We start from the raw sequence: 19376 nt of genomic DNA, 5'->3' as shown, positions 1-19376 counted from the left end.
AATGCCGTCAATGGAAGATTTACCAGACGGATGTGTGAAACACATCCATCTGGCATGCCAGGTTACAAATTATATTGACCATGATTGATTTATAAAACCAATAAAAAGGTAAAACATACAAGGGGGTGAATACTTTTTATAGACACTGTATGTTTTAAGTCTTACAAAGTATTCACACTGCCTGTCAATCTAATTCTTGATGAAACACTTATAGAAAAGGTAAATGTTGAAAATGCAGTTTGCCACGCCACCGAATTAAGACTTTCCTAACTCATTCTTGCAAACTCATACTATTTATACCCTCATTACTCAACATCTCTTTTTTCCACCTCCTCATTTTCTTAGCTTACATTTTCCACATCTGAAACAAATAGCACATTTTAATCTTTTTGACTTCACAGAGGCAGAGGCAAAATATCATCACACCTGAACATTTGTTTGTCCTTTTATCAGTAAATGGATAAGACAGTAGATAAAGCATGAAACGGGGGAGTGGGAATGACATGGATCAAAGCACAGAGGGTTGGAGTTGAACTAGGTTTATGTTATGCCTAATGCCTCTGTGACACATTTATTTTCTTTCCCCAGTGTGAACCAAGAGGGGTGAGGTAGGTTTTAGTTTTATGTCCCTCACCTGTGGAGAAAACTACCTGTGAACTGGAGACTTTCTTCTTTTTTAAGCTCTTTTAAAACAGGTCTTAAACATTTTTTATTTACCACTGCATTCCCATAAGTTAGTCTTTTCTTACATACAGAGGGTAGTTTAGGGCCCTGCCCAACACAAAGGAGCAAACTGTCAACCTTGGTAAGATGTTCTGGGCTGGATTGTCAAACTGAATCAATTTCAATATGTCAAGACCAGCAGGTAAATCTGTGTCCATCGAGAAAGTTCAGGGCACTGTAACGCTGTAACACGAAGCAGATATCTGATTTGGACATTTTATTATATGTTGTTTTCTAAGCTTTTGCTGTACTTCTAATTTTCTTTATTTCTTTTAATCTTATATTTCAATTGATTTTCATTCTTCATCTCTTTTGCTGTCTCCACAAAATAAAATCTTCCTATGCTTTGTTATTGCCAGATGGACAGAGGTTTTTTTTCTGCACTTTTCTCTAGAAGAACAACATGATGTTGCTGTGAGGCGTCTTATCAGCTCATCTAATACAGGTTTGATTGTCCTGTCTAGGATAAATGAACATAAACTGATAAGACATGTTACAGTAACATCACATGATTCTTCTGAGGAAGACCACAGGAAGTTAGTAGTTGAAATATGTCAAGGTAAAAAATAAATGTACCTGTCTTTAAATAAGAAAACACAGGAAATTTATGATGCGTTTTAGATCCAGTTGATGAAATGACTTTTCGGCCAGGGTAAAGTCACATTATAAATTCAAATGTAACTTCAAGAAACAGAGATTTAGGTTTTGACGAGAAACTTGAATAAATGCAGTTGTTTCATTTGTCCTCAGCAATACAAAATGATTGCATCAGTGACAGTGAAGGACTTTATATTTGAGGCTCACGGTCTTTTTTTTTCATGAGATTACTTGCACTGTTTAGCCCACTAAATTGGCAACAAAGTCTATTAATAGACATGTTAACTAATTCCCATGGAATCATCACATGATGTCCTACTGTAGAATACCTGTTGCATTTCTCCTTAGTAAAGCATGCTGTTAACTGAATAAGGATGACTTTTGTGCTTCTTTTATCACATTACTTTTCCACTTGTAGGAAGTCTTGGTACACCAGTAGAATGACCGACCACTAAACCAGATGATGTATCAAAACACGTAATCAGTATCGTATCAGTTATCAGCTGATGCCACTCATAGGTGATTGGTGAACGGCTGCAAGAAACCTGATCAGGGCATCCCTGCTTGTTTCAGAACATTGGGTTAATGACCTTATCACTGGGCCAACTGGCATCCCAACAATCGTCATTTGTCTAATCTGCTACCCATTTTACAACATGAAGTCAAAGCTACAGTTTAGAATAAAAGTTTTTTTTTATTTCAGTGAGAAAAGAAGGACACTTCTGTCAGTGAAAATGTTGGAGTTCAGCTAAGGAAACTAGTGAAGTAAAAGTCTACTTCATGTTTTCTAGCTTTATTGAGTCTCTGCACAAATGTGTTCTTGGACACACAATACCTTGTAGCTGCAGATATGAAAAAGTAAACCTGGAGTACTTTTCAGAAAGTACACAGCAGAGCCCTGACAGCATATAAAAGGTGAGGGTGTCCTCTGATAAAAAGCACCACTGTTATATCATTGCAACAAACAGATTCCTGTGTTTGTGTGCATCTGACTGCTCAAGGTTCCCCAGTGAGTCTGACCGGGGGTTACAGTGTAACCAAAGCGTCTGTCTCCTGCTCACCACCCAGATCAGCCGGTTCAGCTTGACTGGGCCCAGTTGTCTTGCTTTCATTCTGACGACTGTCTGGGAAAGGTCTGTCTGGGGTTCAAGTACATTAAAGTCATCCGCTCCCCTCCCACTGAGCCCCAACACAGATGGCTCCAGATGCAGCTGGCACAGCATGGAGCAGCACCTGACAGTGCTCATTCACTCAGACACGCACACGTAGATACACAAACACAAGTTTAGAAACACATGGAGTCACACCGACACGTGCACACATTCAGGTATGGACACATCTGCTCACTAACTGTACCTAAACGCAAGTAAACTTTCACACACAAACACAGTGATGGAAGCACCTATAAATACACAAACACACACCCTCACAGCAGGAACATATGCTGCCACGCATCTACAAATCCTCACAGTAGCACACATATGAATAAGCAATTAAAGACCCAGATTACTGCACAACGTACACACACACTCAAATGTAAACCCACACATATTGTGCTCGCTCTCAAGCATATGCCAGGGCATGCCGAAGTGCACATGAGCACTGTGCAGAAAGCCCTTTATCTCTGCAGGAAAGAGAGAGCAGGGCAGCTGAGACAAGTCAAACCGAGTAGCATCAACATTTGTAACACAGAGGAGGAGATGTAGATTGAGGACAATGCCTGTTATTGTCCAACAACCCCAAAGATTAAGCTTTTGTGTTAGTTTACACACTCATCTATGAGGGATTGCATTGTCAGGTAGCTTTATATTATGGTAAATGAAACATGAAACACTAGTAGAAATATGCAGTGCACCTTTTTTACAGTATTTCCTCCTCAGTGACAGCTGTTTCAGCCGAGATGAATTATAAGTTGCCTGTGTCATATATAACCTTACACAGGAAATATTATAACAGAGCTTTACAGAGGTGTGCTGAAATCATGACACTGTGGAGGTGATGTAAATCTACCCTTTTTGACAGATCTAACAGCAAAGTTTATATCGGGGGTAGCAGGAATTAAGATGAGCCAAAATGTAGACTAGATGTGAATTACATGCTGGTGACACACAAAAACGGGGACATTTCCCCCCAAAATTGAAACACCACTTGGGCGTGTGTCTTTATTTAACTTTTCTGTCTGTGAGCAATGAAGTCATTGGGATTAAACTTTTATTTAATCCTGTGACTGACGTTGTATCATCATTTTGCTTGCAGGGACAGCTTGGACTTGGAGAGGACAGGATTCATAGCTCCATTCCTTATCTCCTCAGCTATTCTCAGCTCGCTGAGGTGACACAGATACAAGCCGGGGACAGCTACAGTGCAGCTGTCACAGGTGAGCATACCTGCTGTGGAAACCCATAGAGAGATTGCCCTAACTCTAAACATGTTAACTACATTAGCTAACAAAGCCTGGTTTCAACTTTCACCCCCACAGATATCCATACATATCTATATTTTTCAAAAAGTTGCATTCATACAGCATAATATAATAACAACTTATTAACTTGGAAACTGTATTCTCCCAGCAGTATCACTCGCTGTGGCTTTCAGCCATGCAAATTTTTCATCTACATCATTTCATTGAGTTTTAATTAACACTACAAGGATTCAGTGTCCTCAAATGACATAACTCGGAGCACAAATTCAACCTCATTAGCTCCCGATACCTCTTAAACCAAGCAGAATTGTGTAATACTGCACCCAGTAGTGTTATGTGATAGATGATGTACATAATGAATTGATTTGTTGTTCAACCAGCTATCCCCTAAACTACCCGGCTAAGATCACAGACTTTCCCTGTGGCCACTTTGTTATTAATAAGGCAGAGAGATAAGGAGAAACGCCATCTCTCTGCATCCGTGTGTCTGGTCTGTTTTTCCTGTTATTCCTAAAAAGCCAAAGTCAGAGCTTTCTTTTTCTGGCTAAATTAAAAAACAGTCTGAAATAGTCCCTTTTCACTCTTTCTCTCTTTTTATTCTCTAACTCATATGATTTTCAGCAATCTGATTCATCCCCGTCTACTCCGCTGAGAGTCATTGAACTGCCATGAAACTAGTTCTAATACATTTACACCATTACACAGTGTCAGGCAACTACTTTGCCTTCAATTGCTGCTTGCCTTCTGCCAGACAGCTGGAATTAAAGTGGTTACACTACAAATGTAACATCAGCCACTTAAAGAGAAAAGGCATTGTACTGCACATTTACAGCCTAGTGCTGCACTGCAATCCTCCGTTAAAAGAATTGCTTATTGTTAAACTGAGACGTCTGCTGGCTCCTCGTACGCGGTCTCACTGGAAATGCCACTGGTTCATTAAATGAACTGCAGTGAACATATTAAGTTTGGTCCCATTTGAATTCTTGGCGCGTTGAGGACTATTTGGAGAGTGAGGCCCTTGCTGCCGGTGGTACAGTTATGTCTTTAGGTGATCTATAAAATGTTATTATTTAAAACAAGCTCTTTATGGATTGCTTACGAGGCATGCTTAGCACATGATTGATCTGACCTTTCACAGACCGTCGTTCTTTGGGAAAACATCAGCCTTAACCTTTTTTAGCTGGATTACCCTGCCAGCGTCTCGGAGAATGTGCGTGTTCGAAGTCAAGGTACGTGTGTTTGCCTCTGTGGTGAAACAACATCGTGCAATGCCTGCCTCATATGCCTCTATGAGGTTTTCCTCACTGAAATGAAAATAATGCATTACTGATTGATTGATCAGTCATGTCTGAAAGGGTATCCGCGTGTGCGTGTGTGGTTATGTCTGTGTGTGCCAAGGCTACATACAGCTTGATGCAGAATAGAGATTGATGGAGGCTTGCCGTGAGGAGGATACTCAGTTATCTCCTTGTAATTAAAATCCACCTCATAAAGATTATTGACTCCCCCACCACACAAACCAGCGTGCTCCCTTGCTTGGCAGGGTTTGCAAAGCGCTTCTTAAAAAATGAAAAATAGCATATTAAGCAGCACATATTTCCCATTTATGCGGAACATTTAGATGTGGTTAAGTTATCGTAATGTGCAATAAAACCTGGATGTGAAATTTGTAATCCACTTTGGAAAATTGCTTACTATATTGCTTTAACATCCCCTGAAAGAGCTTTTGAGATGTGTGTGCCAGGTTTATTGTACGCCATAATTTAAAAGTCCTCAATGCAGGCAGTAAATATAAATTTATTAGTGGCAGGTTTAAATAGGCTCACCGAGGTAGCATGAGTGAGTGGATGTCTGAGTGTTCAGTGTATGCAAGCACATATATTGTGTCTCCGAGTCCCACAGAAATAGTGTTCCTTCTACGTTACCCTGTCATATTTACAGGTGTGTATGTTTGGGCAGGATGGGGGGGGGGGGGTGCCTTAATATAATGCTATACCTGTAACTGGTGGGATGTAATCTGTTTTACACTGGGAACTTCTGGCTCTAGTTTGTGTTTTTACAGCATGAAAGCAAAATGTATGTGTTGTTTTTGCCACCCCTTGTAAATATGATCAGGGATCTACAATCACAATTTGGCAATACATTAGAGAAGGTCAGAATTATATGAAGCACATGCCAACACATCCTCAGGAGGCCCATTTATAGTCCATAGGATAAAAGTTTTGACATGAAATATGTTGAAAGGTGACATTGTATGTATATCTGGTGTATCTGTCTGAAAATCGTACCCTTTTTTTTTTTTTTAATCTCCAGCAGGCGGAGAGCTGCTTCTCTGGGGGCAGATCCCCTGCATGTCCTGGGTCAGTGATCATACAGGCCTCAAAAGGATCTGGACCCCCCAGCCAGTTCCACTGGCAGGCAGAAAGGTGTGCATGAGAGACTGGATAAAAAAAAATGTTTTAACTTTGCTCTCAAATCCAGGTAGATGAAAGCACCAGGATTTTCCAGCTCAAAATTACCTTGAGCTGGATCTGCATAAATTCTTAAGGGTTCCACACTGAGACACAAACAGCTGAGAGCTGAGTCTGCTTTATGTAACTTTAAAGGATGAAGCACTCTTAACACCAGAGTCAATAAGGTTGTGGCAGCTGCTGTATGTTTTACAGCTGATAGAAACAACAGAAATCAAGGTGTAACTGGAAATGCGAGGGATAAACTGGGGAAATTAATAAATCCAAAACTAAACCGGTTTCTGACGTCTTAATGCATGTCCTGAGCATGTGCAGAAAATAAATAAACAGAAAGCAAAAGCATATTTGTAAGAACTCCAGCACCTTAAAGGCTCATTCATGTTCCCTTTAGATACAAAAATAGATCTGTATATTTCAAACAATACAATTTCACATCTGTTACACTGGGGTGGATGTTAAAAAATGTATTCACAAGAGGTTGCTGTGTCACATGGACCCCCACAACTCCTTTGTTACTCCTCCTCCCCTCCTCCACCCAACTGTTCCATTGTAGTTGTCTGTCTCAGTGCCCCGGTGAGTTCAAATTACATAAAGTGAAAAAATAACCATACTGTGATTTTAAAAAGTCTTAAAAACATTCAAATATTTACAATAAAAATCAGTGTATTTTTTGTTTTAGCTTTATTTGAGGCATTATTTAAAGCAGTTCCTGTAGTGACACAGAGGGACACAGCACAGGCTCTCTGTGTCTCTTTCTCTCCGTTATGAGCTATTCTGGTCTTCTACTTAAGCCTACGATTGGTTATCACAGCCCAGTCACAATGCATTGTGGTATACAAAACAGACAGTAATACGGACAGCATTAGCAGCTAGCAGAAGAAAAAGTCAAAAATGGATAAAAACACATCAGAGTTAATGGCGTGGATTTAATCTTTAAATGCCCCGGAAAGTCCCAAAAGTTCCAGGCTTGCTAGAGAAGCCTCGATAATAGCTACGAAGGCATAGATATTACTGTATCATGGCACAACAGAGGGATAATAGGAGAAAAAAAGTATCTATTGATGATTTATGGTTCAAAAGTTATTGAACTTTTTGTAACCTGTGCCTCTTCTTGTCGTTTTCTACATAAATGTCAGTCGCAGAGTGTTAAAATTAACTAATTTTATGCAAATATTTTTACAATTATGGAAAAAGTATACAATTTGAAATCACTTAAAATGTTCTTTGTGTTTGAAAGGAATCTTGCAACCCCCTTCTTTGTGTGTCTTGAACCCCAGGGGGGTTCCTGAACCCCTTTTTGGGAACCATAGGCCTTAATCTGACATGCCAGATAGACTGTGTCATATCTATGGCACTGGATATATTTCATATCCATTTGGGAAATTGCCCATCGACAGTGGGGGGGGGGCAAAACCATTCAAAAAATACAAAGAGGGTGGTTAAACAAATTTTCTTTCTGTCACATTCACAATCAGAACAAGGAAAATATGACAAGGTAAGAGTGCGCCACTATTGGTAGTAAACTACAAAGCGTTCACTATCTGCGAAGCTGGCTGGTACATCAAACTCTTTCCAAAGCCAGAGAAGAACAAATTTTCCCACTAAGAAAATTTTTTAGTTGCTGTTGTTCTAATAAAGAAATATCAAAACTGCAGCTAAAGCAACATCACCATTAATATCTTCGCTGGTTGCCATTTTTACAGGCTTGAAGCACAACTAAACCCTGCCAGTAGCTACTGCCTTGTTCTTCTCAAATGACTCCCACTGGTCCAGCCATTCTTTGACTAGGAAACAAGTATTTCAGCTTGAAGCTTTGCAAAGTAGACACGCCTGATGGAAGACAAGGAATCTTGTCTTGCAGGATTATCAGCCCTCAGCCCCCCTCTATAGAACAAATGTAACTAATATCATATTGGTTCGAGTTCAGAAATGTGGCATGGTTTAACAGACAGCATCATAGAAAATGCTTACCATTACATGGACACTTATCCCTGATACAATACCTTTAATTTATGACCTAATAATCTTATATATTATCTGATCAAATTCAGATTGTTTTAGGTTCTCAGCTGCCCATTTACTTTACAATTTTGCCTTAATCTGTTCTTGCTCTACACAGGTGCATAATGTGGCGTGTGGTACCTGGCACATGATGGCCCTCACAACATGTGAGTAATGTCTGATTTGTCTCTGAATGTTCCTATCTCTCTCTGGTTAATTGTTTTGAAGGCTAATTCTGGTTTAGTATTTCCCCCTCCACACTGGCTTCTCTTCCCCGTCTCTAAATGATGTCTTGCTCCTCCTCAAAGCCCCTCCTCACTCACTTTCTCACTCATCAAACCATAATTCACTTCAGAGGGAAGCATCATTAATGCACAGTAGGACACAGCGGCTTGATGTGTGCTAATTATATTGTGTGTTTTACACGCTGGATGACTTTTGCTTAGTCAGTGATGAGCTCAGTCTCTGGTAATTGTTTTTTGGATGTGATGAGTTTATAAAAGCCTGTCTGAGTGTGCGTGTTGTAGATGTGTCTGGACTTGTAATGTATGTGTACATTTATGTCTGCATGTATGTGTTAGTGAACACGTTAATAGTGAGACTTATACTATTTTAGAATACAAATTATACTTGCCATTGCATGTATAGTCTTGTACTACAGCTGTGCACAAAAATGATTATAAAACATCCGTTTTTTTTTTAAACCAGAAAGGTATGATTATTCCTTAGTTCCACACGTCATACACTTCTGCAAATGTAGAAATGATTAGCAAACACTGAGAATCTCTATATGGTTTTGACTTCAACTTTAAACTCCATCAAACTTTGACATGCTTTATCAAGCATGGCACTTCACTCCATGACTCTCTTTCATTCTCCACTTCCCATATGATCCTTTTAGCACTGTACATCACTCAGTGCTATAGCTAGAAACGCTGCTCAGCCTTTGGCTAATCACGCTGATTGGAGGTGTCCTTTGGCTCACCTGGGGGCTTCCAATCCTATTAGGCCAACCGTCCTGAGCCGAGCGCACCCAGCAGCCGCTCGTGTTTGATCACTGGTGCTTAGAGCCCACACTTGTCCTCTTATGTTGGTATTAAGGCATGGAAGAGAGGAGCGGTAAGGTGGGGTTTGGTGGGGGGGTTAAAATGTGATCTCCTTAACTCTCTAGGGGGGCAGAGGGGAGTTTGGAGCCTCACCTTCCTCACTGACACTCCTCTGCTCCTCCAACTGGAGCTGGTCTTTAAACTTCTGATGTCAGATGAAAGGCGGAACTAGTGCAGGTTGTTTCTAAGCAAAAAAGGTAAAAGAAATGGAGGGAAAGGAGAAATGAAGGATTGAGGGAGGGGGCTGAGAAGAGGAGGTTGAAGGTGTGTGTCTCTGTTTTCACCTTTAAAGGAGCTTTGGAGAGTTTGTGTTCCTCAGAGGATCCATCACATTTTTCATCCCTCTCTTTTTAGATGTTTTCTGTCCTTCTATAAACTTTCTTCCTACCCTTATCTTTGTTGTCATTATGAGCATACTTAACTGTGTTAACTCACCTGAAGTCAATACACCTGACTCCACCAGGCCATCTCTACTTTCTCCCCTCCTTCCATCTCTACCACCTTCCTTCTATATCTCTCCACACCTTCTTTGTGACTTCTTTTCTCCCTCACTTCACACCCATCACTGTCTCTCTCTTGTGGCTCTCCTCCTTCCTCCACTGCTTCCCCCTCCTTCTTTTCCCCTGGCCAAGAGCGCCCAGGAAGAGCCATGTGTTTTCAAAGTGGACTGGATGGGAAATCGAAGCAGGGCTTCTGTGTTTATCAAGCCACAGCTCCGTCACCTTGCTCCTACTCCCGTCTAGAGGCCCCTGCAAATTGGTGACAGCAGCAACAACCCTGCAGCACACATGCACCCTTTTTTCCCCCCACTGTGCACATCCACACACACACAGCAGAGCACCTTGCCCTGTTTAGTTTTATTGCTGGTGTCAGGTGAAGAGGTGGAGGTAGGAGTGCTGTCTAATGCTCACTTCACACACATATACACACACACACACTCACACAGAGTCATTTCCACCCCTGCCGACATCTTGGCTAACAAGACCTGTGAACCGCAGTGACAGAACTCCCAGACTTGTCATGGTCCCAGTCATTTAATGCCAAGACCTGGGCCTTGCTCTAACCCAACAGGATTTCTGTATGCACACCAAGACACAATAGGCTACAGGGTGAGATACTGAACATGAGTCTACTGGAAACTGCTGCACTTCTAGGTTAATATTATAAGTTTTACAGTGCCTATAAAAGTATTCACCCTTTTGGATGTTTCACCCCTTTATTGATGTTATAAATCAATAATGGCCGATATAATTTGGGTTTTGTGACAAAAAAAATCATCTAATTTAACAGAAGTCAAGCCAACTTGTGCCAGTGGTCTCATAATTAGTTAAATTGGGATCACCTGAATGCAGTAAATGTGTCTCAAGTGATTGTAGTATAAAGACACCTGTGTCTGTGAATGTCCATTCACTGGTTAATTAGCATTCCTGGCTACCATTACACCATAAAGACAAAAGAACACTTCAGGCAACACAGAGAATATGTTATAGAGAAGTACAAGTTGGGATAAAAACAAAACAAAACCATTTCCAAGGCACTGAACATTCACAGTTCAGTTTAATCCATCATCAAGAAATGGAAGGAATATGATACATGTTTAAATATGTCCAGATCAGGCTATCCTCATAAACTGAGTGACTGTGCAAGAAGGAGACTAGTGAGAGGGGCCACAAAGACACCTATGACTACTCTGAAGGAGTTACATGCTTCAGCAGCAGAGATGGGAGAGACTCTGCATACAGCAACTGTTTCCCAGGTTCTTCGCTATTCAAAGCTTTATGGAAGAGCAGCAAAGAGAGAGCCACTGTTGAAGAAAACCTGCCAAAGTTTGCCAGAAGGCATGTGGAAGACTCTGTGGTCAAGTGGAAGAAAGTTCTTTGGTCTGATGAGACCAAAATGGTGCTTTTAGGCCATTAGACAGGATGGCATGTTTGGTAGAAGGCGAAAGCTTCACATCACCACAAACACACCATCCCCACTGTGAAGCACAGTGGTGGCAGTGTCATGCTGTGGGCATGCTTCTCTGCAGCTGGCCTCGGAAGGCTTGTAAAGGTAGAGGGTAAATGAATGCAGCAAAATATAGGGAAATCCAAGAGGACAATCTTATTCAGTCTGCAAGAGAAATACATCCTTGGAGAAGATTTATTTTCCAGCAACACAGTGACCTGAAGCATACAGTGAAAGCTACAGAGAAATGGTTTAGAGACAACAAGCTGAATGTTCTGGAGTGGCCGAGTCAAAGCCCAGACCTCAGTCCAGTAGAGAGTTGGCTGGAGTTGAAGTGGGCTGTTCACACCAGATCCTCTGGCAACCTGACAGAGCTTGAGCAGTTTTGCATTTTATCTAATTGACATTACTTTGTAAACTTCTGTTTTCACTTGACATTAAAGTAGGGTTTTTGTCAAAAAGCCACATTATATTGGCAATGATTGATTTTTAAAATCAATAAAAGGTTAAAACACCCAAGGGGGTGAATAGTTTTTACAGGCACTGTGCCTTCACAACAATCACATACTGTAGTTCTTTACATGAAAAATGACAGTGTATATCTGCAACACTGCTGCAGCCACACAGTCATCTTTATCTGAAGCATCTAATAGCCACAAATCATTACAAGTAGAGCTGCACGGACTGCTGTCCCTTTTGTTGCATGTGTACAGGATGCTTGCTGCTCAATGACTTTTTGAACGCCCACTTTTTCTCTCCTCGCTGTGATCAAATAATCAGAGGAGAAAGCAGAGTTGACTCGGGTTAGAGCCCTGTATGGCCTTGCTACCTTGGAAATGAACTGCACAAACAATGCCTGGCCATTGTGCCTAAGCGCTTACAATGATGCCATTCAAGAAAGTATTGATCCACCCAGTGCAGGGTCAATCATTGGATCAATGGTGTGTGGGTTGGTCGGCTCGAAGGCCGGTTGACTGCCTGAATGAATGGATAGTTGGAGAAGGGATGAATGGATGGTTGGGTAATGGATGGATGGATGGATAGATGCATTGATTCAAGGATGGAAGGAGAGACTGATGAATGGGGGGCAGCGATGTCAGCTCTGTCCAAACATGAACTTGTGTGCGCTTGAACATTTTTTTTCTGCTATCTTTTGTTCAGAATTTTGTTCTGTTTTTATAACACCACACACATCGGTTAAACATCAGTTTGAGTTTATTTGATGCTTTTCCTCCTTAACGATGCAATTCAAAGTCAGTGTGATAGAATAAAAAAACACAATATCTAAATAAGGATAAAAAACTGTTAAAATTGTGCTGTAGTTTCTGTTTAAGGGGGCATGTATGGGAGCAAGCTACCTGCTCCTAAGTTATACAAAAGCCTAAGTTGGAATCCCTGAGGGAATTAAACTGTATATGTGAAGCTTCATCTCAGCATAGACAAGTGGGGAAAATAAAGAATTATACATTTAAAAAGAGTCATTGTCATTAGCATGTTCTTTGTGGGTTCTTGTGGTATGTTTACACCAGGGTTGATTGACCTAGTTACCCAGTCCCTGGCAGCACAACATGGAGAAATGTAACACAATGCAACACAAGGGAGAGGTGTAGGTTCTTTTATTATTCTTACATGTGAGTGAATACACACTCATGCACCCATACTCACACACAAACACAGACAGTGATCATCAGGGGCTCACAGAGGTCGTGCCTTGTGTCGGTGTGTAAAAAAGCAGAGCTTATTTAAAATTCTGTATGAGATGTCAATTGTGCCCTCTGCATATTTCTATGGAAAATTTGTAAATAGATCCTTTGTAAATAGCTTCTCTCTTGCCAATCACCCTGTCTGCTCTCTGCACAGCAGCATTAAAAATTGATCCTTAGCCGCGCAGGGTGAAATGCTAACATCGCTGCCAAATGACTGATTAAAAAGAAAAACCTTTAATCTTTGCTTAAAAGTGTCTACTGCCTTGGCATGCCTTTCCCCTGTGCTCCTCTATCTTCCAAGGCTGTGAAGGGAAGGAGGGGGTCGCCGTGGGGGAAACGGGGTCACGCTTCATGTAGAGTCAGCGCTGTACAGCGGTACAGCTCTAGAGGTGAGGGATTTCACTTAGAGCAGATTTAGGAATTGACATGCATTACTCTCTTCTGAATTTAACCTTTAGCCAAAGGTTAAAAACACATTTGAGCGTTTGACAAGAGGGGGCGAGTATGTTGGCGCTCTTGCTAATAGCTTGCAAAAAAATATGCTTTTTATCCAAGTTAACCATTCAAGTTGAGGAAAAGCACCAGGCTCGTACTGATAATGCAGCATTAAATAGATTGACATGCTTTCAGCTGCACAGCTATAGAAACTGACAGACTCTTCTTTCGAGTGGCATGGCAATTGAAAAGTCACGAAGTAAAGAACTAGGCTGAATTAAAGAAGACAAAAAAAGAATTTGATTGGAGGTGACGAAAGGTGTGTTTGCTTTTCAGGCAGCCTTGAGAAGAATGGAGAATATCCTCACCCAGAAACTAAAGCTGACTTCAGAGACCTTGTCAGCAATCCAGTACCTATGGAGCATACAGAGAAAGAAAACACAGAGCATGTAAGATAAACATACCTCCTGTTTCTTAGTCTGTAGCTCTTTTATTGACTTACTTGCACTCTGTATAGCTCAATCTGTAACTCACTTCCTAAGTCTTACCGTGGATCTCTCCTGATTGATATCTTCCTCTTGCACACTCCCTGTCTGCTTTGTTGACATCCTCATTCCCACGCATCCATTGTTTGCTTCTCAAATCCGCTTTCATTCATTGTTTTCACTTCCTTTATACATGCTGTAAATCAACATATCAGTAATGAATGATACAATATAACAAGTTGCTCTTGAGTAAACAGCTCAAAACGTTAAGTGATGCATATATTCACTCACTTCTTAGAATATGAGCCAGGACCACTAAACTGTCACCCAGAGCACCACACACGCACAAGCTCCTGCCCCTCCCCGTCTCTCTGTCATTCAGGTGTTTACTGTCATTCATACTCAGGGTTTTGTATAATCCTCTCACCACACCTGAGTGCTCCCCACTCAGTGTCACTGGATTTACTCTCCCTCCTTCCCTCCCCTCCTTCCTTTCCACTCTTTCCTCTCATCTAGAGCACACCCTCTTCCATTTTGCATCATAGCCATTCTTTTACACACATTGTCATTTCTTATGTAAATAACCATAGATAAAAAGACAGTAACAGACATTTTAAGATTTACACACAGCGCTCAGCGCGTATGTTTTCAGTCAGCCCCTCTCATCAGCCAGTTTGTTTGGAGAATTGTCTTTGCCTGTAGCCATAAATTAGGGGTTGTGATTTAGCTCATTGAGACAACAGAGAAAGACAAGGAAACATGAATAAAACAAATGATGTGTAGAAGGTAAGGGAGAGAGAGGGAGGGAGGGAGAGGAGGGTGAACTGAAGGCAGAAATGGGCCAGTATGTATTTCTGCTCCACTTTCACTTGGGGAAGGCTTCATTAAGAAGTCTGTTTCCAGAGCATGGTAAAGTCTGTGTGCGTGCGCAAAGGAGCGTGCGTATACATTCATAGGTTAATGTGTGAGGTCGTGTCGACACTCGTGCACGCTAATGCATATGTCTGTGCATGCACACAAAAATTATTTTGTGTGTGTTCAGAGAGAGAGAGAGATCCTTTAAATTATTTACAACCAGAACTCTCTAATTGGTATCAAGTTTTTAAATGGGGTCAAATGTTGCGGTGCAGTTTAATGCAGTTTTTCTCTTGCCTTAAGTCTGTATCATTACATTTGGTGCAACTGGACACCTGCTTTATTGGATTTGAACCTTTAAATGCTGTATTTTCTTGTTGAGTCTCTGATTTTTAAAAAAATGTGCTGCACCAGACGGAGGCAGGGGAAGGAGTTTCATTTTTACCAAAAATAGATCTACATTAGTCTGTCTGCTGATCTTTGTTGCATAGAAAACTTAACTCTATAAGAGAGGTCTGGTGAGTCGTAAACATCAAACAGAGGTGCACACAAACACACACACGCACACACCACACACGCCCACAGAGCCTAAGGCAGTGCAGAGAGCTGGTATTAGATTTAAGCCCCCTAATAAAGCCAATTAGAATTATACCTTGCGCTGATGAAGGAAACCTTATGAGAACAATTCACTCACCTCCACATACACATGCATGCAGACACATTTTCACATTTTATAACTGCTGAAAACACCAGAAATAACAGGCCAGTCTTGGTGCATGGAGTTGATTAATTGCAACATTTTAATTCATGCACTCCTGTACATTTCTAGAAGATTTCAGCCCACTGAAATCTTTCTTAAATTGGTGAGATGTTCCCTGGACAAGGACAGGATGGGTGCTGTGAGGGGGCAAGATGGGATGATAATAGATCAACACAGAAGTGGCAGACGAAGTCCAACATTGGGATGTTCACCATATTAAAAATATCAATAATAGACAGTAGAAGGACAAACTGACAGGCAGAAACATAATGAAGCAGGTCCATTACATGCATGAAGATAGCTTTACAGCAGTGCTTTCAATGAACAAGATTAATCAATAAGCTTTGTAATTACTTAATTGAGATTAATCACATATATCGATATTTTGTGGAGGAATACTTTACAGGTAGATGCATAATGCATACAGTTGGTTATACAGTGCATCCAGAAACTATTAAGACCCCCATCACTTTTTTCAATTTTGTTATGTTGCAGCATGACACTTCAGCCAAAAAACTGTCCTCATTAAGCTACACGAATTTTAGATTTTTCTGCAAATGTATTAAAAAGTTAGAGAATAAAATACCATATTGACATTAATATTCAGACCAAACACTTGAAATTTAGCTCAGGGGCCTCCTATTTCTTTTGATCTTTGCTGAGATGTTTCTAAACCTTGGAGTCCACCTGTGGTTAATTAAATTAATTAGACATCATTGAAAAGGCACACAACTCTCTATAAAAGGCCTCACAGCTGACAATAAATAGAGCAAAAAACAAACCATGAGGTCAAAGGAACTGCCTGCAGAGCTCAGAGACAGGATTGTTGCGAAGCATAGATTTGGGAAAGGCTACAGAAAAATGTCTGCTTCACTGAAGGTTCCCAAGAACACAGTACCCTCCATAATTCTCAAATGGAAGAAGTTTGGCACAACCAGGACTCCTCTAAGAGCTAGTGGCCTTGCCAAAGTGAGCAATTAGGGGGCAAGAGCCTTAGTAAGAGAGGTGACCAAGAACCTGATGGTCACTCTGACTGAGCTCCAAAGATCCTGTGTGGAGATGGGACAAAGTTACAGGCGGACAACCTTCATCATCCTGCATCCCTTCACTGATCTGGGCTTTATGGCAGAGCAGCTAGATGGAAGCCTCCACAGATTAATGCTGCTCATCTTCCTTTTGAAATTCGAATCACTGCCAGATGATGATCCAGCTGTAAGAAAGAGGCGATCGAGGACAACGAGAGAAGCAAAACTAATGGAATATTGTTTTTCCTCCTGACAGGACTCCAGGCAGGCTCAACACAAGCCGCTCCAGGGTCTGAAGAGACCAGACAGCTTTGAGAAGCAGGAGAAACACGGAGAAAGTGAAAGTCCAGTGGAGGGAGAGAGATATGAAGACAGACCAAACACAGATGAGAGGATTGGAGCATTGCATGAATCAGAATTTAGCATACCCAGGTCTTCACTGGGGATAGACAGGAGAGGAAATAGCCGCTCATCAATCAAATCTGACCAGAGGGCTGAGAGGAAGAATTGCAGGTCAGCAGGACCGTGGGAGCAGAGGAAAGAACCATGTAGAAGCAGTCGAAGCAGGGACATAGTCTTTACCACTTTACATCTTTTACCCAAGTGGGAGGGAGAGCAAAGCAGGCCAACTACTGGCATTTTGCCCCGACTACAGCCAGGTCAAAAAGGTCATGGCACAATTTCATCAGTGGCTCGAAAGGTGAGTATGAACCTGGTAAAAAAAATTTACAATTTGATGTTTGTGTGTATTCAACAAGAGGATTTTTACATTTTTTACTTAATTTCATATGAACAGTAAGTACAGTCCAGAGGTCATGTTTGCTTTGCATTGAAATTATTGACAAGAAAGAATAAATGAAAGCATGTTGATCAGTGTTGATGTTACAGCGCTGCTGGCCTTTAACCTGATGTTTGTTACACTGACTATAAATGACTGACAGCATTAATAAGAGAGGAAGATGCAAACAGCTCACAATTAAGCCTTTATATTCACCAGAATCAGATCAAATGTCAAAAATGGAAATCCCTTTGAAAGGACATTGGTAAGGGGTGCAGATAGCCTGGCCGTTAGGTTGCACCAAACGTATAGACGCTGTAGTCCTCCAAGCAGGAAGCCAGCGATTGAGTCAGGCCTGCAGCTCCTTTCACTACCCTCTCTCCTCAGTTTCCTCCTCTATCCACAGTCCTATCCAAATAAAGAGCCCCAAAATACAGTTTTAAAAAAGACTATTGATATGGTTTGTAATCATAAAGTTCTCGATCTTTAAAATTTCTACCTAAAGATGTGTACTGTGGGACTCCTTCTCTGGCAACATGAAGCCAAAATCTCAGGATAGATTTGGCATTTTTCTCTTATGTTTTGATTTGTGTCTTCAGGGGAGATCTGCACCTCTAACTGAACCAGTCGAAAAGTCTGGAAGTGACAGCAGCAACGTTTTGAACACTCCAAGGCTCAGACCTAAACCCAGACCTCCTGGAAGATGTCCAGATCATGCAGATCAGAGGGAAGTTTTATGTCGCCGTTCAAGATTTGAAGTTCACACTGACATCAACTCTCCAGTTTATAATTCTTCTCCCTGCCCGAGCCCTGGACAACACATTCAGATGTCTCCCCTCTTTGACCGAGGACTACAAGTGAAAACTTCTCTTTCTCCGACTCCCCCCTCCTCTGAGCCTCTGAGGTACTGTCCTACACACAGAAGAGCAATGTATTCTTCTGGCACTTCTTGGAAGAATCTCTAGGAATAATTTTGACTCGATGGACCAAGGAACTCCATCTGATGGTTTTATTTTGAATTTTTTTGTTCTCTCTAATATCAGATTACCTATGATACTTAAAATCAAGTTATTTTCACTTTAAAGAAACTAGATGAGCACATCCATTTAATTATCAGCTTCAAAGCCACTCTTATATAACCTGACATGCCAGATTGTTTTCTTATATCCATTGCATGCATATGTTTTAAATTCATATGGAAAACCTCCCATACAAAGCGTCTGGGTTGGGCAGTACTTACTAATAAAATCTTGGAAGGTGGTTGGACAAACATTCTGTCACATTTATGATTGGCTAATCAGAGCGATAAGACAAAATCAGCTTCATCATAAAAAGCTTTCAGTTCTGTTCTAATGAAGCTGCTGCTATACTATAGCTACATCCAAGCTAATAGCTACACTGGTGGCAGTCATTACTATTGGCTTCCAGTACAACTTAACCCCTCCCGTATCTACAACTTTACTCTCCTTAAATGACAGTGATTGGTCTCAACACTTTTTTTGGATCTGGCACAAACACTGTAGATTGGAGTTTTGCAAGATGGCTTTATCTTATTACAGACATGGAGTCTAGCAAATCTATCTGCTTTGCAAAGTTAACTATTATACAGAGGTCCACAACACTGAGAAAGAATGTGCACCCATTTCAATTATCCATACCAAACTGAGCAGAAAAAAAGAAAGGAAATTTGTGTTTGGTAGATTATTTTGTTGGCTTCTTGGCCATACATCTTATACTTTTGGAAAGTCTGTTTATTTTAAATGGTGCCACATTTTAAGGAGCATGCATTTGTGGGATGAGCAGCAGAGCTGAGTATGTGGGTTGCATCCATGAAAAATGTGCCAAATCTTCTCTGTGACTGCTGAACAGCTTGTTCTGTCATTGACTCTTGTTTGGTGGACTGGATGATTGAGGTGTGAAGAAGCAAGACATACTAGCATTTTAATAGTTTAATGATTTAACAAACAGGAGCCTCAGTAGCGTGTGGAGGAACCACAACAGCCTGGCATCTCCTTCTCATGCTGGTCACCAGCCTGGTCACACACTGCAGTGGGATGGCATCCCA

At 41.1% G+C, this 19376-nt stretch overlaps 1 protein-coding gene across 3 annotated transcripts in view; it reads left to right on the top strand.

Annotated features, from left to right (window-relative positions):
• Positions 1-19087, top strand: part of LOC121509839 (probable E3 ubiquitin-protein ligase HERC1) — a 426335-nt gene extending 407248 nt beyond the window's left edge. For all 3 annotated transcript variants that reach the window (XM_041787528.1, XM_041787529.1, XM_041787530.1), the window contains 6 exons: positions 3577-3697; positions 6056-6168; positions 8333-8381; positions 13745-13857; positions 16790-17233; positions 17911-19087. In XM_041787528.1, the coding sequence (XP_041643462.1) occupies positions 3577-3697; positions 6056-6168; positions 8333-8381; positions 13745-13857; positions 16790-17233; positions 17911-18276 (1206 nt within the window). In that variant the 3' untranslated portion in view covers positions 18277-19087. The remainder of the gene's footprint in view (positions 1-3576; positions 3698-6055; positions 6169-8332; positions 8382-13744; positions 13858-16789; positions 17234-17910) is intronic.
• The last annotated feature ends 289 nt before the right edge of the window (positions 19088-19376 follow it).

Source organism: Cheilinus undulatus, linkage group 5, assembly GCF_018320785.1.
Source record: "Cheilinus undulatus linkage group 5, ASM1832078v1, whole genome shotgun sequence".
Classification (NCBI taxonomy): domain Eukaryota; kingdom Metazoa; phylum Chordata; class Actinopteri; order Labriformes; family Labridae; genus Cheilinus; species Cheilinus undulatus.
The sequence above is the reverse complement of the archived record's forward strand: the minus strand, read 5'-3'. Positions and strand labels throughout refer to the sequence as shown.